The 25,133-nt window shown below is 33.0% G+C and overlaps 1 protein-coding gene across 1 annotated transcript in view; it reads right to left on the reverse strand.

The window, feature by feature from the left end:
- Window positions 1-25,133, reverse strand: part of SEMA3A (semaphorin 3A) — a 203,286-nt gene that overhangs the window by 24,615 nt on the left and 153,538 nt on the right. Inside the window, exons 7-13 of the mRNA XM_045564699.1 lie at window positions 21,243-21,385; window positions 18,788-18,902; window positions 18,624-18,693; window positions 15,474-15,618; window positions 13,397-13,616; window positions 9,735-9,826; window positions 337-378 (exon numbers count right to left, since the gene is read on the reverse strand). Coding sequence (XP_045420655.1) covers window positions 337-378; window positions 9,735-9,826; window positions 13,397-13,616; window positions 15,474-15,618; window positions 18,624-18,693; window positions 18,788-18,902; window positions 21,243-21,385 — 827 coding nt within the window. The remainder of the gene's footprint in view (window positions 1-336; window positions 379-9,734; window positions 9,827-13,396; window positions 13,617-15,473; window positions 15,619-18,623; window positions 18,694-18,787; window positions 18,903-21,242; window positions 21,386-25,133) is intronic.

Raw genomic sequence — 25,133 nt, forward strand, 5'->3', positions numbered from 1 at the left:
AAATCATAAAAGATGAAAATAATTATTGAGTATTGGAGTAAATTATATTACAGTCACCAAAAAAGAAATGCTAAATGAAAATTTACAACAAATAATGATCCAGGAAATGTGTCTATAGTATACAGAAAAGCTTGATCAAAAACTTGGGAGCAATGAAAATTATCTTTAGTTTTTAGTCTACTAACTTGTAGGAATAATTTCTTTTCTCTTGGTTTCTTTTCTTGTACAGTTGTTAACAAATCTGGACAATTTGATAGATAATAAACAGATCTATCTATTGGAAACACAAAATTAGCAAAACATAGAATATGGCTACATAATACATAATGATAATACCTGTTTGGTGGAAAGCTCCATTGCTGAAATGGTAGTTGGTTCCTAAAGAAAAGAAATATGTAAAGTGTTTGGTCAATTAGAAAAGTCATATACATAAATTAACACAAGGCACAGACACAAGTTTTCAGAGAGATAAATAACTTCAGTGCCTACAAGAAGTAATGCAATTGGGAAATAATACACATGAAAGAAACTGCATATATAAGTGTCAGATATGTGGGGCAGACAGTAAGATCCTGTCAATATCATACAGCTTACGTATCTGTAGTTGAGCAAGTTGGGTTTATCACTTGTTGCAATATAAGAGAGAACGTGGGACTGCACAGTAAGAGTACTGGAAAGGACGTGTTTTGGGCTTGTGTTAGGTAATTGGAGTGGGGTTTAAAAGTAGGGCTTTGTTCCACATTGGATGCTGTAAAAAAGCAGGGGTAATTCTATGATTAGGTATCTTCATAAATCATTTAGAAGGAGGGAATAACAGAGTGAGGCTAAAGCTGTGACTGGTATAGAAACAGTAATCACTCATGTTAGGATAGGGAGATATTTGGTCATTTTTGTGGTTTGGACAATGTTCATGTTTTTGTCTATTTAGACATGATTATAGAATGGTCTTGCTTTTATCTTTATTCACCGCGGTCTCAGAGTGGCCCTGTCTGATGTTGGTATTCTGTGAAAATTATGTTCACTGGAGAACAGTGTGGTTCTCCACTGTGAGAGTGTCAAGTCAGCTCCTAACACCACCAATGAAAGCTGATAATATTAGGCCAGTTTTCAGCTGTCAAGGACTGCAAGAGTTCAGTTGGGATTGGATTACTTTATTATTATTAAAAAGACCGTTTAATGTGCAAGGACCTACACTCAGGTCCTTGCCAGAGAATATAATCTCTTTGATATCTATCAACAGGTTAACATAAAGAACAACCAGGGCAGCAACACTCACCAGCGCACTTCATTAGGTGTTCTATCTGGAGTTTATCATGAACATATTATAGACTTGCATAAATAAATCTTGTTGTTTGGTGAATGTAGACCGCCAAAAGGCTATACACCTGAACACATTAGCTTATATACTTTAGATTCACTTTCATTGAACTGTTCTCCAGCTCGTATCTTTCATCCAAGACAAACACATTGCTAAGACAGAGATTCTTGTGGGTCTCGGAGGGGTGTGATGAGAAAGAGGCTTGGATCTTAAAAGGCCTCATTGTGTGGGTGACTGAAGCTGAGTCCTGAAGAAAGTGTGAAGAGTGGACTCTGCAGCCAAACTGCATGGACTCAAATTGTGACTAACGCCACAAACACAGCCAGTGGTATGGTGATTAGATAAGGTATTTCATATATAGACTCTTTGGAATTATTTTCATTTGAAAAATGAGGGTGATGGTACCTTCTTCATAGGGTTGGCAAGAAGATTAATGCATGTAAGACACCTTACAAATGTTCTTGGTGCATAGTGTTTATTCAGATCTCTCCTCCTTTTCTCCCTCTCCCTTTCTCTCTCTCCTTCTTTCTCATACACAAACACACACACTAATTCCATCTCATTTCCTTGCTTTAAATTTTCTCTTTAGTGCTTGTCACTGGAGAGATATATATAATGAATTAATACATTGCTAATTAATATAATGTGTTATTAATAAATTGTATATATAAGTTATCTTATGTCTTGTGAGTTCCCCACAAATCTCAAAGCAAAATTTGAAGTAAGAGCCTGTTGAAGCTACAGAGTAGGAGTGAAGAATTGAGGATTGAGAGGAAGGAGAAGTAAAAAAAAAGGTATGTTATGGAAGTCACCACTAAGAAAAAAATCTGTGGACAGTAAAAAATGACTCTAAAAATTGTCCACTGAGGTCTGTACCAGAAACATTATTTATTCATTCTGTTACTCATTGGATGCTCTCAGGGGTGTTCAATCTCCCATACCCCCTGCTGTGACTCTTGCTTGTCTTTTGGTCTTCTGTCAGAGGAGTCCTGGGGCACAGGTAAGACTCCAGGTGGGAATTAGAGGTGAAGCTGCCAGGATGTGAGGAGGCAGCAGAGGCATCTCATGTGTCTTATTAAATCTCTGTTCTCATCAATTTGGGACAGAGATTTAGGCTTTTTAGTTCACTGCCATATCTCTGACACCCAGAATTATACCTGCTATATGCAAGTTCTCATAGTTAAATGCATGCATGAATAAATGAATGAATGAATTCTTTACCAGTTTCCCCCTTTCTCCTATCTCTTCAACTTACCCCAATATACTGTCTTCCTTCTACTGAATTTGTGTGTAAGATAAGGATAACCATCTCATTAAAAAGTCTTTCCTTGATCCTTATAGCTTAGCTGGAATTTTTTCAAAAATAATCTAAATATTCTGCACTCACTGTCTTTACTTGTTCATGCCTTATCCAATGCCATCTACCCTTCAATCCACTGACTCCAGCCCTTACTCTAGAGAGGTGGCCTGCTATCCCCAGAAGCAGAAATCACCAATGAACTCTGTATTGCTGAATGGACACTTTTCTGTCTGAAATATTATTATTGGGCTTTTTTGTTTTATATGGCCCCACTGACCACTTATTTCTTCTTGACTGCTTTTTATAGTATATTCCTTCATGCCTTGGAATTCTTTCCTGACCATTTCATAATAGCCTTTATCACAGTCTTCTTCTCATCCTCCAGCCATTCCTAATGTGCTTGCTTTCCCCTGCCTACTCCTTTCCACTCTCCTTTGGATGCTACCTTTTTTTCCTGGTGAGCTCATTCACTCTTGTGGTTTCAATTATCCTCTATGTGCTGCAGAATTGCAAGTCTCCACTTTAAACCCTGATGGCTGAGCTGAGAACAGGATTTTATGAACAAATTTAAGGCAATCTGTCTTAGACATAAATGAGACAAATGATTTAAAATGTACATTAATATAATGGTATAATTTAGAGATTTTCCGTAGTTTTCCATTTTTATAGCTTAAATGAATGATATTAATTATTAACTATAATAATTTTCTACAGAAATTATCAATCATAAAGACAACTATGATGAAAGAAATGTCTACCAATTCTATCTATGGAGAGATAAGATCTTTAGAATTTAGTAGTATCAAATCACAAAAATCAAGGGTCTAATTTATCACAGATATTTAGCTTTAAAAGACAGAGCTGAAGATAGTGTTTAGGTTTGTAAAATATTGGAATCAATTAACCAAAACAGAAAATTTAGAAGAATTGGGAAAATTTTCCGCAGAAACTTCTTCCATTCCAACAGTTGCACATGAGTAATAGTTATGTGGTTACGTAAGCAGCTAACGTCATGCAAGTTTTCATGAAATACATTGTATGGTCAAAGTTCAAGGAAAGAGTTTCTTAAGCAGAGAAGCTGGTGCAATTGAACTGAAAGTTAGCTATCTCTAAGTTCTTTTGAAAAATGAAGCTCATTAATATTCATACATTTCATGTTCATTGACAATACAAAAACAAATATCCATAAGACTAATGAAAATTAATTATTTCATATATAAGTTGTAAAACATAAAAGAATCACTAATACACACCAGACTCCAACATGTTATATTAGGATTTCAACATTCTTAAATTAAGATCCTAGGAACCCTTAATTAAAGGAACTTATTTATTATTTAGACCAGAAAATTAATAACAGTTTGGAATAAGACATGCTATATGCTGCCTGAGGTTGAATTTTAGTAGACAATATATTAAGATGACATCCATTTAAATAAGCTATGTTTTTCCTGAGAAATAGCTGGTGGTGAATATGACTGCCATTTAAAACAGATGTAGTTTCACAGGCCTTTTTTTTTATGAAACTGGTTTCAATGGCAAATTTAATTGGTGTTCGAGTAAAATTGAAATTAAAAACTTAGCATCTTTTCAAGATTTTCTATGACTCCAATTTACCATTTTTTTTCAGATATTTTAATCTAGTTCTTATTAAACTTTCTTACTCTCAAAGCTTTCAACCTGCTCATCCCTGGGGATTCTGACACAGCTCACTGGATGCTAACCACAAGGACGCTCCTTTAGAATGAGTTAATAGACTAGATTTTGGAAAGCACCAATTATGTTTTACATTTGAATGAAAATTAAACTCTTTCATTTGTTTGCTCAGCTGTTCATGGAACATTGCATAAATTGGGTTTAAAATGCATGTGTTACTGATGTAACTGCCTTGAAATCCTCTGCAGTTCATGGGACCACAAGTAAAACCCACTGTCTTAAGTCCACTGCAACTTGATGTTGATACTTCACTGTCTCAAAAGTAAAACTCTCTTTGATGGAACTGGAAAGAAAATCCCAAACTGAGTAAAGTAAAATCAGCATGAGCCATGCTTTTATATCTTATGAATATCTTTATGAAAATAAGGTATATATGGAATCTTCAAGCATTTTTAAAGGGATTTTCATCTGTATAACAAGTTAACAATAGCCACCATTTACTAGCAATCTTAACTTTTAAAAAACATTTTAAAGGAAGTGTTCATAATCACAATTTTCATTAGGAAATGAAGAAATTGAGGCTCAATTGACTTTAAGCAACTTGTACAGAATCACATAGTAAATATGATTCAAATTCAGGTTTATGATTATGAATCATATTTAAAATTAGGCTTGTGTCTCAGTACTTTAATGTCATTTGAATATTTAATAGCAAATCAAAATCATTTCTAGAGTAGTACACCAATGCCAGTTTTATTTCACCTCTTATTACTTCCTAAAAACTTTAAAATGGAAATTTTTATTACCAAAGAATATTGTTCTTTCTACACTCTGATTGGGATTTGATTTCACTGAAAGTTAAAGTATCTTGGATGTAACTGAAACCACCGGAATGTTCTGTGATTAGCCAGGGTGTTTTCCTAAACCCAACCCAAGATGGCAATGGGCATAGTACTGGTTTTAATTCAGTGATGTATATGAGGTTTGGTTATTCAGTTTAGCAAAACCTCATAACAAACATGGTCACATGGTGATGATAATATGGCAAAATTAACTGGCTGATTAACATAAAATGTCTTTTTAAAAAAAATCCAAGAATATCGGATACTGCCGTGACCCTAAATATGTACCTTTTCTATTTACCTTGTCAAATTTTCCCTGAACTTTTTGTATAGTACTTTATTTTAAACGTAATGTCTTACAGGGCTCAAATAGAAACATAGAAACTGTAACCTTTCTTTGCTTGTTTCACTGTATATGGCTATGGCTTTAATGTGTTGTGTTTTTTTTTTCTCTCACTGCAAAATTAAACAAAGTTTGACAGTGAAATATTCCAATTGCTAGACCACAATATATGTATGAACTTTGCCTGATAGAATAGAATGTTGAAAGTAAATATTTCTCTAAACTTTGCCCAAATATGTTTTGTCTACTTGAGTGCCAAAGAAATAATAATGACAATGCATAGCAGAGAATATGGAAGAAAACTGGAACAGTTTTCTATGGGAGGATAGGGGTTCCAGGTTGCAAACAATCTTTTTACAAAATTGTAGACTCACAAATAATCATTTCTGTGCCAGCACAACATTGCTTATTTAAATTTAATTGTGAAACTGATAAAGAACCTTTCACATGATTATCTTAAATGCCACACAAATGTCATCAAATAGTTATCACAGGTATAAGCTGATTATGTATTTCTCTGGAAACTGCAAAATACTAACAAAATCTAATAGATACTAAATATTTTTACAGTCATGTGGCTTAATGATGAGGATCTGTTCTGCAAAATGCGTCATTAGGTGATTCTGTTCTTGTGCAAACATCGTAGAGAGTGCTTACACAAACCCAGGTGACACAGCCTGCTACACACCTAGGCTGTGTGGTACAGACTATTGCTCCTGTACAGCATGTTGCTGTACTGAACACTGCAGGCAACTGTAATGCAGTGGAAAGTGTTTGGATATTTGAACACATATAAACATAGAAAAGGTACAGTAAACATACAAAATAAAAAAAGAAAAAAGGCACACCTGGATAGGGCACTTACCATGAATGGAGCATGCGGAACTGAAAGTTGCTTTGGGTGAGTCAGTGACTGAGTGGTGAGGGAATGTGAAGGTCTGGGACACGACTGTGCACTACTGTAGACTTTATAAGCACTCTACACTTAGGCTACACTAAATTGAAATTTTTTTCCTTAATAATAAATTAACCTTAGCTTACGGTAACTTTTTTACTATATAAACTTTTGGATTTTTTTAACTTTTTGACCCTTTTATAATGACATTTAGCTTAAAATACAAACACAAGAATATATTCTGTCTTTATATCTTTATCCTATAAACTATTTTTATTTTTAAAACTTTTTATTTTTATTGTTTTGCCTTTTAACTTTTTTGTTAAAAACAAAGACACAAACACACATATTAGCTTAGGCCTACGTGAGGTCAGGATCATCAATACCACTGTCTTCCATCTCCAAATCTTGCCCTACTGGAAGGTCTTCAGGGGCAATAACACACATCTCTAACATCTCTGTATCAAAGGAGATAGGAGATTGTTATCTCCTATGATAGCAATGCCTTCTTCTAGAATAACTCCTGGAGGACTTGACAGAGGATGTTTTACAGTTGAATTTCCTTGTAAGTAGAAGTACACTCTAAGATAACAATAAAGAGTGTAGTATAGAAAATACTAGGCAAAAGGAAATTTTTATCTCCATTATAATCTCATGGGACCACTGTCATATACGTGGTTCACTGTTGACCGAAACCTCATTATTCAGTGCATGACTGTCCTTGCAAGATTATTGGCTACTAATATCTCATAATTTTGTTAAAAGTCCCTTAATAGGTCAGCTTAAATTAATAGCTTTTAAAATTAAATTTGTATTAATGTGCTAAAGAATATAGCTAAGAGATGAAATATAAACTTAAAATCCCTGTGATATGAAGAATACAAATTAGCTAGAACACAGTATTACTGCAAAATAATGCATATTCTGATTCATAAAATCCCCCAAATAAATAATAAAAAACAACCTTATTTTTTAAGTGTCATGACATAACTGGAAACATTTCTACAAAATAAACTTTAATTGTATTAAAAAGTAGAAAATCAAGTCCTAGACTAAGAGGGATGACACATCAAAGTCTATACGATGCATGAGGTCAGGGACCATATCTATAGTGTTCATCTCTGTATCACCAGAACTAAGCATTGTGCCAAGACCATGGTAGGTACTGATATCTATTTATCTACAGTTTAATTAGTAAATAAGCTACGTTTTATAATACATAACAACTGAAGGAAAATATGCAAAGGGACAAAAACAAAAGTAAGAGAGTCTGTAAATAAATTCTTACGGTATTTTAGTGTCTCCTATAACTTCATTTGCAACAGTGGTGGCAATATTAATCTCCAAATATATATAATTGGTAAATTTTTTTCTACTAGAGAATAATATGAGACAGAATCAGCAGGATAACTTGTGGCTATTCCTAGTTTATCATCCTCATACTCTGGTGTCTCACTTTAAACATGGTCTCCTTAAGAAGGCCTTAAACTCCTTAATTTCTCATATTTAATTTTTCCATCAATACTAATTTATTTATTCATTTAATAAATGTTAATTTAAAAGATATTTTAGGTTCTGGAGACATAACAATGAACATAAGACAGCAATTTATGTATCAACCCCTCAGTGCTCATAATTTGTTTGCTCAGTCTAAATGGACTCTTCATTGGTTAACATAGTCCATCTGGATAATTGTTTTTGTTTTTTTTTTTTAATTTGTAAGCTAAAGTACCAATGTGGTCTAAAGGGATTTTATGAATAATAGGGATTAGTCTTCACTCTATATCAGATTAATACTTTAGACCATGTATTTTAGACCAAATAAAATGAGGCCAATATACCTGATTTTAAAAATCATAATATATTTATGATGATTTTATTATTTTGAAGACTTAAGCCAAAGATCAGCAGAAAAGACTAAGGAAAATGTAGCTCATTTTCAGCTTAGCTAAACTAAAATAATAATATTATATTCACCATAACATTTCAAGCTCAGTGCCTGCCACTGTCTCTGTTGCTTTACATGTAGTGTCTCTAATTCTTCCAGTCTCCTGGTGAAGTAGGTATTATTCTCACTGCATTACTGATGAGGAAGCTCAGAGGGACCGTTTAAGTTTTCCAGACAGAATTGCCATGTAGATATGACTGAGGAGCCCCAACTCTTTCCATTAGGACATTGTTTAGTTTGTTATTACAAAATGTCACAATGTGCCAGTTATATATTTCAATGCCAATTATAATTTTAATGAAATGAATATATATTAGAAGCTTTCCATATTATACTTTGTTTTCTCTTTAAAATGCTACTGAACAGTGACCAAGAGCCTTTTGGGTTTGTACATTGGTATAAAAAAATACAGGGGTAAGAGAAGTCTTGGGAAGACTTTTCTTGCTGTTAAAATATTGAATCAGCTGAATGTTTTAATCCAGCCCCTTTATTTTATAGATAAACTATCTGATGAACCTGAAAATTAAGTGAGATCACTGAAGATTGTAAGATTAGATCCAATGTTCTCTCATTTTTCTGTCCACCATCTTCTTCTAATTCAAGTTTATTTTACATTTATAAATGTCTCAATTTGTGTGCACTCTATTATCAAAATTTTAAAGGCATCTACTTCCCTGTCATATTATAAATAATTCTTATCAAGGTGTGCTTCCATCCTATTGGCTAGCTTCCCAAAAAGAACAGCAGGCACAGTGGTGTATGTTATACTACTCCAGTTCTCCTCTTTCCCTTCAGCTCATGTCCTGCCGTTTCTACCCTCAAATCCTCAACTTTATACAAACTTACCTGATTACTTGGGCCATCCGTGACTCATGAGAAAGGGACAGATATCTGTACATTTCTTAAGTGTGTAGACTAGGAATCTATAACAAATTTACTATCAGTGATATAAAAACCTCAAGCTTTCTTTTACTAACAAGTGATTTTTTTACAAAATATTATAAAATAATGCATGATAAGCTAAAAATGATTGAAATGTCTCTTATTCTGTCACTATGAATATATTTCCATTAATACATCCATGGAAGTTCCACATAATCCCAGTTATACCATAAAGTGTGAAAGAGGAAATTTTAGGAGGGGGGAGGAGTTTATTCATTGAGGTAATTACATAAATAATATAAAATGTAAATCATATATTTTATCATTGAGAAAACAAAATATGAGCCAAGAATATATTTCTTTACATCTTTAGATTTAACTAGCATTGAAAGTTTCAAGGTTTATTTTGACTAGTGTCTGGCTTTTTAATTGACAAGCTAATTAGAAGGGTATGCTAGACTACTTGTCCATACCGAGTTCAGTTTGCAGCTGTCCTGGGGGAAAGACGTACGACTGAACTTGTTGACACTTGAAATTAAGCAGCACTCACCCGAAAAACTGTCATTTCTTCCAGCAGAACCTCTTCTAAATCATGCCAAGTCTCCTTAGGAATTGAAACTACTTTAAGAACGGTCCCAACATCTTTGAAAGAAAGAGGGGGAGAAGACCACGACTTAAATAGATCTGAATAGAATTTAGTGCTAATGCATGAAATTAGTATTTGCCCAAAAAAGAGTATTTTGACATCAATTTTCCTTTGATTTTTTGGTCAAAACATGAGTAAGACATATATTTAAATGCATTTTATACAATTAGACAAATCATAAAGGTAAATAGTAGAGATAGCCTTGGAACATAAAAAAATTAAATTTTAGTAATATATTAAGTTTGAAGACGGTTTTATCATAAGGTTGCATAATTTTTTTTTAAAACATGTGATAATCACTACAGAGATTGGCTAGGTTGAATTAATTGTTTTTATTATTTTTTAAACTCTCCTTAATTGTCAGGTGTCCCAGAAACAAAACCTAAAAATTATACCAGTTTGGCATGAGAGATTTTTCTCACTTTTATTACAAAATCAGAGTACTACTATGAAGACTACATATAAACGTAAAATACAAGGAAGATTGTCAAGTGGCAGGGGTAGTTAGAGCTTTGGAACCCTGGTTGTTCACCTTGTCACCTGAAATCCTTTAGTATGTAGAGGCCCTAATGATGGCTCCATGACCATTAAGTGATGAAACACCGAGAATTACTTATTACAGTGGTTTTTCAATAATGCAGGGATTGATTAATCAATTTGAGAGCACTAAAAAAATTCAAAATTTAGAAGCCAAAATCACAAAACAGTTAAGTTGAATATATGAATAGATTCTCTATGAATAGAGATTTCTAATTTTCATTGTTAAAAGAGACAAATTATTTTAGTGACAGGAGCCATCACTTTTACTCTAAAATGGGTTAAGAAGATATTTATTTTCCAATATTCCTTGATAGAATGAGGAACAGGGCCTTATTAAATTCAAAAGTTTGATTCTTCAACATTCCAGTTCTGATAAAACTTGATCAATTCTTTTTAGGTTCAGTTGGTTCATTTTAACCAAGCTGAACGGAGTAATTATGAAGAAAATTTTACTAATAAAGAATAAGTTACATTACTTGATATATTGTGATTTTAACAAAGAATAAGTTATACCAGAAAAATAATTCATTTTCAGGGGACCAACATGATGTGCTATATGAGATCAAGAAAGGTTGTAAATTTATCTCTTGTAAACTTAAAAAAAATGTCCACTTTTAAAAGGATCCTTCTATGTTTACAGGACCTTAGACTACTCATAACACTAAAGATTAAAGGCAAATTAGGTTAACCTACTTAGGATCTCTGATCTGGTCTTCAGTACCCAAACACAACTTTATCTGTGTTCCAGATCAAGTTTTACTGAGTAGTATTTCAAACAATTTCACACAAATTGAATCAGATTACTCAACTAGGATCAATATACTATGAAACACAATGTAGTTAAAAGATAAAATTACTGTAATCAATTTACTTTGCTGACAAGTGACCTTGGTCTATACTGACCGATAGCCATCCAAATCATTAGACATTCAACATGCTCATGAAATTGGTGCCTTTATAGATAGTTTGCATCTAAGAGGAATTAAAAGCTCATGATTGGATTTCTTTGGTCAAATACCTGGAAGCAAGCTTTGTTGCTTTGACAGTGAATGAGGGACTCCTCCTCAAATTTAAGGCAGAGGTAAAGAAAAAGGCAAGTGTGACATTATTGAGCAGACTTAATTACTCTGCAGAGAGATTCGACTATAATTTGACATTAAATGATAAACTAATATTAATTGATGGGAAATTCTATTATCTTCTATTTTCTAAAGATATTTATAACCAGAAGTTGGTATGCTCAATTCATTGACTTTTATGGAACCCTGAGTCTCATTGGGTTTATTTGAGAAAGAAACTTTCCCACCCATAAAAGTAGACTTAATGTATTGTTCAGAACCTGACACTGTTACACCTGAAAACATTAGTATTTCACAATTTTGTTATAAAACTTTAAGTCTTTAAAGCACTTAATGCGCAGTTGCCTTTTCCCTATAGTTAATGCATTTTTTTTTTCTGTTTCTCACCAAGGGAAAATAAATGTTATTATACAAGGTTTCAATGGAGCACTCACTCTGTTTCCCATTGATTTATGTCAGTTAACAACATTAATGGAGACTAGGAATTTATTACTTGGAATCTGACCCTAAGTAGCAAGTTTCAGATTTGTAACTGGTACTTTCAAAAATACTATTACTATGAAAAAGAGCAGGGGAAAAATAAAATAATATGTCATAATAATGATGGAATTCATTCTGAAAATATACCTGTGAAAAATTTGTTTCTAATCATGGAATTTGTAAAAATATATTGCTAAATTTCTGTAGAAATGTATTGGGGATTCCTTGGATTAATTTTCTTGTTTTTCTAATGAAGTTTTTTTTTTCCTTTTCTTCTTTTCATTGTATGGGAGAAACACTGAATAAATTTTGTTGCTAACATTTATTTGCTAGAAGATTTTTAGCTTATAGTAATTTTAATGTTCACTTAATTTTACTTAAATATATTCTGGAAATATTATTGAATGTTTTGGGAATTTCAGGCATAGTTTGAGCAATACATCTTTGTTCTAAAAAGCCACTGGCCAGAAAAGAGTTATGATGCAACTATAAACATTGATTTTTACCTACATCATTAGCTTTACCTGATTAAATTTATCAACTTTAAACTGAAAAAATTATTTTAAAATAATTAATATGTCTCCACTTGTCTAAAAATATAACACATTTGTAATGGTAAAATGTTCATGGTAGTCAGTCATTTATTAGAGGTGAATTATAGCTTGAAAGTAACCATATAAACTACCTTTGGTTCTTAGTACACATTTGACCCTTGAACAAGACAAGTTTGAACTGTGCAGGTCCATTTATCTATGGATTTTTTTCTGCCTCTGCCACTCCTGAGACAGCAATCCCAAACCTCCTGCTCCCTCCTCCTCTTCAGGCTACTCAACATGAAGATGACAAGGATGAGTCTATTCCACTTAATGAATAGTAAATATACTTTCTCTTTCTTACGATTTTCTTAATAATGTTTTCTCTAGCTTACTTTATTGTAAGAATATGGTATGTAATACACACAACATACAACATATGTGTTTTTTGGTTTTTGTGTTTTTCAGAATGACAGAGTGTCATTCGGTTGCCCTGGCTAGAGTGCCGTGGCGTCAGCCTAGCTCACAGCAACCTCAAACTCCTGGGCTTAAGCGATCCTCCTGCCTCAGCCTCCGAGTAGGTGGGACTACAGGCATGCGCCACCATGTCCGGCTAATTTTTTTTTTATATATATATATTTTAGCTGTCCAGATCATTTCTTTCTATTTTTTTAGTAGAGACGGGGTCTTGCTCTTGCTCAGGCTGGTCTCGAACTCCTGAGCTCAAACGATCTGCCCGCCTCGGCCTCCCAGAGTGCTAGGATTAGAGGCGTGAGTCACCACGCCCAGCCGGGAGTCAAAATTTATCCATGGATTTTCGACTACGCAGGGGTTAGCATTCCCTAACCCCCAAGTTGTTCAGGGGTCAGGTATACGTAATTGGTTAAACACAGTGTTCTGGAAGAAAATTTACAGATGAAGTTAAAAAATTTACCTGTTCCGATAAACATGACATCATACTGGCCATCTTCTGCATCCACTCGATCCACTACAATTTGTGTAAATTGATAGTTTACATCTGTTTTAATCATTATCGGGCGGTTATTAATAGGAAACACTGGGTTGTACATGGCTGGATGGCTTCTTGCAAAGGTTATAACATCATCAGGAAGGTCCTTTGTAGAATCAAACCCACCAAATGTTTTACTGGGACACTATTAGGATAAAGAGAAGAATATCTTTTGATTAAAATCTAATCAATAAGATTATAAATTATATAATAACATATGGCTTCAACGGTGTAGGAACCTAAACCTGTGATTATTTTTTAAAGTTAGGTAACCAGTGAACTAAGAAGTTATAATTCGTTATTATCTGTTTAAATTAGTAATTGACATATACAGAATTTATTTTCTAAATGTATCTGAATTCTCAGTGGGATTTACTTATGTCACCATTTCTTACCAAAAATTGTAAATGCACCTAATAAATTCAGTGTAGCAGAGGAGGTCTGATGCCTCTATTAGTGGCACCACTGTAAGTATTAATTACATAATAGATTAAGCATTTGATGTAATGAAGGGAATATGCTACAACTAAATGCAATTAAACATTAGATTAAGGAAGTTCAGAACAATTTTTTGTATACATTTAATTTTTTATTATGGCTTCATGCTAAAATACAAATGTGCTTTTTAAAACCATTTTTGAATTTTTCATTTTTAATATTTATGCATACATAATAGTTGTATGTCTTTATAGGGCATATGTGATGTTTTGATACAGGCATACAATGTGCATTAATCAAATCAGGGTAATTGGGGTATCCATCACACCTCAGGCACTTATCATTTCTTTGTGTTAGGAACAGTCTATTTCCACTCTTTTAGTTATTTTAAAATATACCCTAACTTCTTGCTGATTACAGTCACTTTGGTGTGCTATATGGTGGGCTGGGGTGGGGATAAAGTGGAGATAGTTAATGGGTGCAAAAATATAGTTAGATAGTTAAATGCTCATTTCAAACTTAAAAAACAATATAAACTATTCTTTATTGCTTTGTTTCTAAGGTAACCCTGAAAAAGTACCACCAATGACTTTAATAAATAAAATAATTGCAGAGATGAGGAAAGGTTTTCCTTAAAATGTTTAGCAACCTGCATTCCACAAAAACTCAACAATTAGAATCGGCATCATGACCAAGGAAATGAGATAATGGCCCTAAAAGCCAGAAAAGATGCCTTGTTGTGCACTGGCATGATGTCACCTCTGGATATAAACACACCATATAAGACAATAAAACCAAAAGGAGGAAATTAAGATTTCATTGTGTCTATTTTTAATTATGTAGTACAAATGTTCATAGAGTACAATATATGTGAAATCTCTTGCTTTTTATCTTACCCTTAAGTAATTTCTGCCTTTAATGTAAGAGATTAGGAGCTAAAATGTAATTAAGAGAGGTTCCTGATCTCACAAGAACCTTAGAATGAGAAATCAATTATCTTTGCAATTAGTTTAAAAGAATCAATAATTCATGAGAGATAAAATAAACCTGTTCTGAAGCAGGAGGAATATATATAATATATGCATATATATGTATATGTATTTGAACAAAATAATATAATAGTTAAAGGATTTAAGATTTTATTTTTTGTTTTCTGAACAAATTATTAAATTATTTATTTAATGTTGTAAAATATTAAATATCAATATAAAAACCTGAAGACATAATAAAATGTATTTACATGATATTTAAAATTATTTTTGTACTCCTCTACTATCATGTAAAAGTAGTTTGTAAAAATTTAGAAATGTGCAATTGAAAATTAAAATAAGGGATTTATGGATTTTGGATTTTATCTTACACTGAACTTAAACACTGACATCTGAAAAGAACGTTTTTAGATATGGAATTTTATGGAATGACAGAATATCCTTATCTTGCTTTCACTTATATTCTTAGAATCTTTGTTCTACATTATATGTATTTAATATGTTTGTAGGTGCATTATTTTTTAACGTTTAGTGGAATATATTCATTTCATATTTTAAACAGCTAAGCCACTTACAGTTCCTGGCCGTGGATAGGGCACTCTTCCTTGATAAGGCACCCACTGATAGTTGGGGCCATCCCTGTGAGCATATGGACCAAGGAACACCCTTCTCACATCACTCATGCTATACATACACACGGCTGATCCCTTGAAGATGTTACTAAAAAAGAGAGTGAGAATAAAAACATATGTTAATCTTTATATAATAGCAAAAAAAGGTTGATGCTGAGTTTTTAAATTTCAGACTTTAATGATCAAAACGCAAATATGAATTCTTACCAATCTCATATAGTATGAGATTTTTTAGTAACGTATATTTTTCAACAATGTACAAGAGAACTAATTATGATTTCTTAAAAATAGAAGGCATGAATAAAACTGGCTTTAGTACTCAGAATATATGCATTCATATCAGACTACTAAACTTTGATAGGAAAAACAGATATATATGATCTCTATAAATAAATATTTGATTTTAATATCATATGCAAATACAAATATAAACTTTGGTTAAGTCTCAAGCATCATTACTGAAACCAGAAAACTTTTTAAAAAGCCAAAATATTTAAGAACTCATTTTATAAACTGAAACTTGTGCAAAAAATGAATAGTCAATGTCAAATGATGTATCACGTTTTATTTTTTTAACTCCCAAGACACCAAAAGTATTAGATCAAGTAACAGAGTTTGATTTTTACGAAGACATTTAAAATCATTGCTTTCTAACACAGAAAATAGTTTTAAGTTAGTAACTACTTTTCTCAGTTAAAGAATTGTAGCAATTATCCCTACCATTTTGTTAAACAAAAATAGGTAATTGAAGTAAACTGGAAGTTTGCCACTGAGCTGCCATGATTTTCATTTTATTTTGCTTATATTAATGTGACTTGAGGAATGTATACAAATATCTTAAACAGTTGTGCATGCTTATCTTTTAACCAATCTCTCCCCATAGAAAATGACATATAAATCAGACCAAATGAAAAACATATGTTTCTAAGAGTTTATTATTGGAAACTGCTCATATAGATAGTGCCTGGTAGACTGCAAGCTTCCTGAGGGACAAGGCCATGCCTGGCTTCTTTTCTGACACACAAATGACATAACACAAGGCAGTTGATAGACAGTAAGCCCCAGTGAATATTTATAGAATTTAATAACATTTTCATAATAGAATAAATAAATAGAAAATTACCCACATATTTGACACATCACAGTTTGTAAGGTTTATATGTGCCTTTCCCATTCATTGTCATATACTTTGCTCATCTTTGATTAAATTAGCCATCATTGAAAAGACTTGATGAATATTATTTACAACTCTTAAGACTCAAATACCATCACATTGAAGTAGAGAGTTGAAATTATTTTAACCCTAAACCAGTTGCTCTCAAAGTGTGTTTCCCTAGACCAACAGCATGGGCATCACCTGGGAACTTGTTAGAAATGCAAACTATTAGGCCTAATCCCATTTTGTATTGAATCAGAAACTCTGGTGGCTTGACCTTGCAATCTGAATTGTATCATGCTCTCCAGTGATTCTGATGCATGCTCAAGTCTGAGAACCACTGCACTAAACAATGAAGAAGCAGAAGTGTATTATCATTCATTTAATTTGAGCTTCTCACATCCTTTAGTCGTTCTGTTTTTATACCAAAGGTGAGAAATATTAGGTATGGAAAATTCCATATAGTTTTACCAATATGGGTTTCTTAATTTTCATGTGTTATTTTTAAAATTATTAACTAAAAATGTCCAATTTGTAATGGCTTTAATATTTACAGAATAAACCAGCGTTGGACATTGAAGTTAATTTTCTCTTTATCCTATCACAGTCACTTGCAGTGCTTTTCCTTTTGATTTCAAATTATATTTTAAACATTTTATCCATATCCCAATGCGTATCTTTCTTTACCTGCATGTAAATATGTATGTGTTTCTTTCAACAACCCCAGGTAATGTGATCTTTATACTGAATGTAACAGTCTGGAGGGGAGATAATTGCAGCTTAGTTGAGAGCAAGAGATGTGGAGAGGAGGAAGAATAGGAAAAAGAGGAGGGTAAGAAAAGTGGGGAGAAGGAGGGAAGCAGGGAGAGAAAGGGAGGAGAGGGAGATAGAGGAAGGAGAAAAGAAAAAGAAAAGAAGCAGGAGAGGAATAAGTAGAGAAGGGGAAATAAGGTTTGCGTTTGACATTGTGTATAAAAAGAACATGGGGCTGGGCGTGATGGCTCATGCCTGTAATCCTAGCACTCTGGGAGGCCAAGGCGGGAGGATCATTTGAGCTCAGGAGTTCGAGATCAGCCTGAGCAAGAGTGAGACCCTGTCTCTACTAAAAATAGAAAGAAATTATCTGGACAACTGAAAATATATACAGAAAAAATTAGCCGGGCATAGTGGCGCATGCCTGTAGTCCCCGCTACTTGGGAGGCTGAGGCAGGAGGATCGCTTGAGCCCAGGAGTCTGAGGTTGGTGTGAGTTAGGCTGACGCCATGGCACTCTAGCCCGGGCAACACAGTGAGACTCTGTCTCAAAAAAAAAAAAAAAAAAAAAAAAAGAACATAGGATTAAACCTAGTGTTGATGCAGTGCTCAAATTTTTTTCTGTTTATTTTGCTTTGATTATTTCTTTTTTAGATGGTTATTTTAAAAATCTGGATTACAAGGTGACCAATAAAAAACTAAATGGAGTCTTTAAAAAAGAGTCAATTTTTAGAATGGAGAATCTATTTACTGACTTTAAAAGCTTTAAAAATATATAACTAAAACATCCTGACTTATATTAATAATTTTTAAAAGTACCTTAAACAATTTAATAATTTCATTTGTGAACAATCAACTTTCCCTAAATCTGTAAATTTCTACTTCACTTCCACAGGTATGAGCAGGAATATGTAGCAAATATTCTGTACGTGGAATAGACAGTAACGAGAAGTCAGAGCACAGGCTGCTTTGGCATTTCTAGATTTATTTTATCTCTGGATTCACATATTAACCATCTGGTCAGAAAGTTCATAACTTATTTCAGTCATCCAAGAACACACAAAGCTCAAAGATTAAAAAAACTCCTTGGTCTTTCAAAAATATATTTTCACAACTTATGGGTACTCGGATAGCCCCCGAAAACATGAAGTATCTATGATAATAAGGAAGTAAAAAGTTATTTACCTGGAAGTTGTAAACACTCCATATACAATTGGATTTTTAGGATCTTTAGAGTTCATTAGGAATACATCCTCTGTTTAAAACAAAATTGGGGAAAGTTGCATTTTTTATGTTTATGGTAAAGTCTGAACAAATGTTCTCTCTACAAAAACACTATAGCTACTTACGTAATTCATCAAAGTGAGTGTCAATGCCATTTGGACCTGGCACTGAGCAAATCAGACGAGCCTTGAGGAATGTTGTCCATTTATTCACCAGACTTCTGTGCCCTCCGAAGTCATTCTGAAAAGAGAGAACACCAGTGTTAGGCACAGTGAATGCAAATGATAATTTCAAATATTTCTCTTTTCTTCATGTCTTGAGACAAATATAAGATGCAATTTTTTTGTTTTTCAAAAGTTTTATAATCATTTTAAATAATTAGACATAAGTACCTCACTTATTATTAAATTGTTGGTAAAATCATTCACTCAAATTTTATTCAATGAACTACTCATAACAAATATGCCTTAAAAAGTCACATCATCAACAGATGAATGGATAAAGAAAATGTGGAATATATACAAATGGAATGCAATTCAGTCAGCCCTAAAAAGAAGGAAATCAACTAGACAGGAGGAGTAAGTTTTTTTCTTTGACATACATTGCATAGTGTGGTGAATATATAAATAATAATAGATTGTACATTTCAAAATCACTAAGGAGTACATTTCAAATGTTCTCACCACAAAAAAGTATTTGAGGTGACGAATCTGTTAATTAGCTTGATTTAATTATTACACATTATATTTATAAATCAAAACATCACTTTGTACTTCATAAATATAGACTATAATTTGTCAATATATAATGAAAAAATTAAAACCAAAAAAAAGAAGGAAATCTTGTCATTTGAGATAACATAGATGAACCTAGAGGACATTATGTTAAATGAAATAATACAGGCACAGAAAGACAAATACTACATGATCTCACTTATATGTGTAATATAAAAAAGTTAAACTCATAGAAGCAGAGAGTGGAATGGTGATTATCAGGGCCTGGTGGGAAGGGTTGTGAGATGTTGGTCAAAGAATACAAAATTTCAATCAGATAGGAAGAACAAATTCAAGAGATCTATTGTGCTACATCATGAGTATAAATAACAATGAAACTGTATTCTTGAAAACTGTGAAAAGAATAGATTTTAAGTGTCCTCACCACAACGAATGTTAAGTATGTCAGGTAATGTGTATGTTAATTAACTTGATTTAGCTATTTCACAATGTACACATATTTCAAAACATCATATTATACAAAGTACTATATACAATTTTGTTAATTAAAATAAATAAATTTTTTTAAAAAACACTTAACTTTCCATTCTACTCTGCAATTAACAGTTATTACTCATATATTTGTTTTGTTTTTGTATAAGTCTCTCTCTCCTACCCACTGTGTATTTCTTGAGATCTTACCTACGTAGGCTGGTTTACAGCCAGTGCTAGGTACACAGTAGGCACTCTCTGAGTATTTATTGACTGGATAATAAATGCATGTACATGCCTTGTAAGCTATACTAAAAATATATCTCAAACAAAAGCATTCTAGCATTAAATATTTCATAAGCTTAAAGAGTGGAAGTAATTTATATTTTACAAATAGCACACTGAGAAAATATTTGCATAACCCTTAATAAAGGGAATTCATTCCAAAGAAAACATTTTGAGTTTCTTCTCACTGCAAATAACACCAAGTTTTAACCCAAATATAGCAAGAAATTCTATTATGATGGTATGTATTTGCTAGTAATTATAATCTTTTAAAATATTATTTATGTGCTATATTGAAGGAACATGTTCCTTTAAAAATAGAGCTGATTTATATTTTGTTTATATGATTTTATACATTGTAACAAAAAAAATCAAGATTTTTAAAATTTTATGATGCTTTCTTACAAAGAAAGTATTTCATTTAAAGACAATTATTGGACCTATCTTCATGATTTTCTTTATTTGAAAGGTGCTTTAGCATATACTAACAGTTGACTTTGTTCACATTGCATATATACTACACTATCTTCTCATTGATGATAATGATTGATCCATAAATGGTTATTAATTTTTGTTTTATATATCTAACATCATAATGCAATATTACATGATGGTACACCACACAATAAATGAAACACCCCCAAATAAAGCTCAGGGCTCCAAATTATGTATGTCTGTACATGTGTACATAGGTGCTATGATCAATTTGTAAAAATGGGCTTTAATGGTTTTCTTTCTTAAATTAATACTTCACATATTCCAGCAACAACAAATATTCATTCAAAACATACAAGGTGTAGGAAATTGTAATTATATTCTACCAGGTAAAATGAAGATATTTTAGTACTCTAGAATGTCAAACCAAGTTCATTTAACATAATTGTGAAATAATGTCACTTACCTCACAACCTCTACCTGCATGTTTGACTGTGAAAAGTTATTCATAACAAACTATAATTTTCAATAATTTTTTACCATTTAAATATTAGTCAAAGTTTTAGCCTTTTTATTATATATGCACATAGATGGAAAATAAGAAGTGAAATTGTGATTGGACAATGGCACCTTCTCATTTTTTTCTTTACCTCACCTTGCATATCTGACCTATTCTAGCGTGAGTAGCTTTTCCAGAGTGTTCTCCATCTATTGCATTTTCACGGAAGAAAAAATATACTTTGTCATCTTCAGGATTGTCACTCTCTGGAATGAGGTGGGCACTAATGAACCTTGGATCTGGGAGAAAATATAGCATATGTATTAATTCACAATGTAATAAATAATAGCATCCATTATAGTCTATTTTTACTTTAGCTCTTATTTGATATATTTCAATAAATTAATCTTTCCTTAGTTACTTTTTTCAGTACATGTTAACTGCTCTTTATGCATTATAAAGTATCTTCCAAATTACCTAGTATCTCCAGAAAAATTTATTTGTTTTGTTTGGAAAAGTAGGAGTAGGTACAGAAATCCTCTGTGTGATCACATATTGCAAATTCGTTACTGGATATTAAAATATTTTGCAAACTGTAAGTACTATCGAACGTTACTTATTGCTGTCATCATTGTTATTCTTCCTTTCAAGCATAAAATAATTTAAATCAAACAACTAATTGGTCTATTTCAGTTTTCAGCAAAGACTGGGTGGGAAGACAAAAGTGAGATCTATGTGAGACAAAATAACATATCCTCTCCTGCTTTTCCCCTTCTCAGTAAATGGCATTGTCATTTTACTAGAGACTTAGGCAAAAAACCCTGGAGTCACCTCTGAGTTCTTGCTTTCTGTCATACCCCACATTCTATCTATCAGCATATCCTTATTTATCACCATGTCTTACCACATCCTTCACTGCCTCCTCTTCCCAGGAAACCATTGCCAGCCTGGATTATTAAAATAAATTCCCAATTAGTCTCCTTGTTTCTACCTTAGCAACCTTAGTCTCCACACAACAGCCAGAATGAACCTCTGATACATCACTTCCTCTCCAAACCATCCAATATCTTTCCAATTCACAATAAAATATAAAATCCTTCCAATGACCAGAGCCATTTATGATCTTGTCCCTACTCTCTCTCATGCCTTTTCTTGCTACTTATTCTTCCTTCCCTGACTTACTCCCAGCTGGCAATGACAATACCCTTTCTGGTCCTCAGACATGTCAAGCCTTCTCAGTCCAGCCTCAGAGTTTTCAGCCCTGTGTAATTCTCTGCCCTCAAATATCCTCAAAGCTGGATTCCTATTTTTATTCAGATCTTTGTTCAAATATTGTATTATCAGAGAGATCGATGGTGACTACACTATCTAAAGCACTGAAAACCTTGCTCTTGGTCATTCCCTCTTTTTTTCCCCTTGCATTATTTTTCTTCCTAACACTGTTTAATAACTGATATAATACATCTCCCTGTCTATGATCTATCTATCTATCCATTCATCTATCTAATCTTTATTTGGTTATTGTTTGTCTCCCTCATCACCCCAATGGATCATTAGTTTGATGAGAACAAGGACCTGACATGTTTCGTTTGATGCTGTGACCCTAGAGCTTAAAACATAATGAATATCTGTGCAAAGAGAAAAAAAAAAAAGAAAAAAGACTGCCTAGGTTATGCAGAATGTATATTAGCAATATTTAGAGCTCCACTTCAAAAATAATTTTGTAAGTACCTGGGTTGAGATAGCTGTAGCTTATATGAACTACATAAAAATATATAATAGCTTCATGGCTTTAACATGTAATGTGCTATGAAGCTGAATTTATCTCACTGAAAGAACTTAGGACATTACAGACATTTAAATTCTTACAGTGATCTACCTTTATCCCATGGTGTATTACATTATCAAGGTAACAACGAAATAATACACATACAGGTCAGCACCATTCTTAAGAGACCAGGAAAGAGATCAGAAGCCTGAACCTAGCTTTACCCGTATATAATCCAAGCTATTTAGTCCTGATCTTTACACCTGTGAATAATTATCATTATCCTGTGTTCTATGCTTGTAACCTTTCAAACGTTTGCTCTGGGACTATGCACTGAGTATATTTCATAGAGCCATACTTTACTATCCTTTTCAGGAAAATTATACAGACTCTGTAAGTAATGTAAAACATATGAAATATTACCTATTCATATTTAAAGTTCAGTGTGCCAGTTAACAAGAGTAGGAGAATATAATTTTAAAATACAATTGCTTAGCACCAGATATTTAAATAAGATTCATAAAACAATACATTACTTTAGCCTGAATAGCTGTTGCAAAGCTTGCTTTTTTTTTTTTTGTTTTTTTTGAGACAGGGTCTTGCTTTGTTCCCCGGGCTAGCGTGAGGGGCTAGAGTGAGTGCCGTGGTGTCAGCCCAGCTCACAACAACCTAAAACTCCTGGGCTTAAGCGATCCTACTGCCTCAGCCTCCCGAGTAGCTGGGACTACAGGCATGTGCCAGCAGGCCCAGCTAATTTTTTCTATATATATTTTTAGTTGTCCAGATAATTTTTATTTCTATTTTTAGTAGAGACGGGGTCTCACTCAGGCTGGTCTCGAACTCCTGACCTCGAGCGATCCACCCGCCTCGGCCTCCCAGAGGGCTAGGATTATAGGCGTGAGCCACCGCGCCCGGCCCCAAAGCTTGCTTTTGTTCATAAATTTCTCCTTGTTCCTATGCATACATATATTTAGATATACATAGTGACACATTAGGAATTATCGTCAAAACTGAAGAATTACTACCACATAAAGTTAGCCTCCTAGAAATGCATGCGTGTGTGTGTGTGTGTACGTGCACATATGTAACACGAATCTGTACTGTATGTGCAATGACTCAGTTCAGTCACTTGCAACTTCTGTGAGCTTTGGCAAGACTCTTACCACTCTTATCTCTTACTTCTCATCTCTCAGGTGCCTAATTTTCAAATTAGGTTTATTTCCAATTGAGTTACTTCAAACTGGGTTTTATTCATCTTGTCTTTCATACATAGTTCATATAAAAACAAATTTTTTAAGCTTAAGGCATGTGAAACAACTTTGTAAAATGTTAACCAATGTATTATATTCTTATCAATATTATGATACTGAAAGAAAGCCTCTATCACATGCTGAGTTTGAGTACCTCATTATAATCCAACTGTACAATTAAAATAAAAAATCATGCATTCTTCTGCCTGTGGAACAATGGAAGAAAAATTTGTTCTACTATTACCTCCTAAATTATGTACTTGTTCATACAGACACTTGGATAACTTAAAGAATTTCAAGTAATTAAATCCAACTACCTTTTACAGGATCACAAATACATACAAGATATCATGTAAAAACAGAATGAATAATATATATTCCTTGTTCTCAGAAAGCAACAATTTAGCAAAAGCCATGTTAGTGGCACAAAACTGACTACAGAGAAAATGATATTTTATATTTATAGATTCTTATGGTCTCTTAACTTGGTGTTTGGGCCTGAGAGAAGGTATTATCAATCAACTGTAGGATAATTACTATCTTACAAATGTGGACTCTAGAGGCAAATAACTCAGGCAAATTATGAAGCACATTCACTGTTGAGGGGCCTTCAGTTCCAGTCTCTTCTTCAAAATCTGGTTCTATAAACATGGAGATGTCTCAAGTGCAGCCAAAAAACAAAAGCATACATAGAAATTGAAAATTAAATTTATTAATGTAGAACAAAAACACTGTCAATTTAATGTAACCTGTCTTCAAGAAATTTAGGTTCTATCTTAGATTTGGAAAAACATTCCTTCTCATTTCCAAATAAAATAGCACTCAGTTTTAGTTGATTTCTTCCAAAAATTTAAAAAGAGCGATTTTTCTAACATTTCACATTTAGAAAATCTTTTCTTTGGTCAAAACCTCTGCACACTATACATTTTCTGCTTCAATTCCACAAATTTTGCCTTCCCTTTTCTCCTTCCATTCTGTCCTTTTACCCCTCTCTCTTATTCTTCCAGTGCATTAGTCTCATTGATGAAT

This window comes from Lemur catta, chromosome 11 (assembly GCF_020740605.2).
Source record: "Lemur catta isolate mLemCat1 chromosome 11, mLemCat1.pri, whole genome shotgun sequence".
Lineage (NCBI taxonomy): Eukaryota > Metazoa > Chordata > Mammalia > Primates > Lemuridae > Lemur > Lemur catta.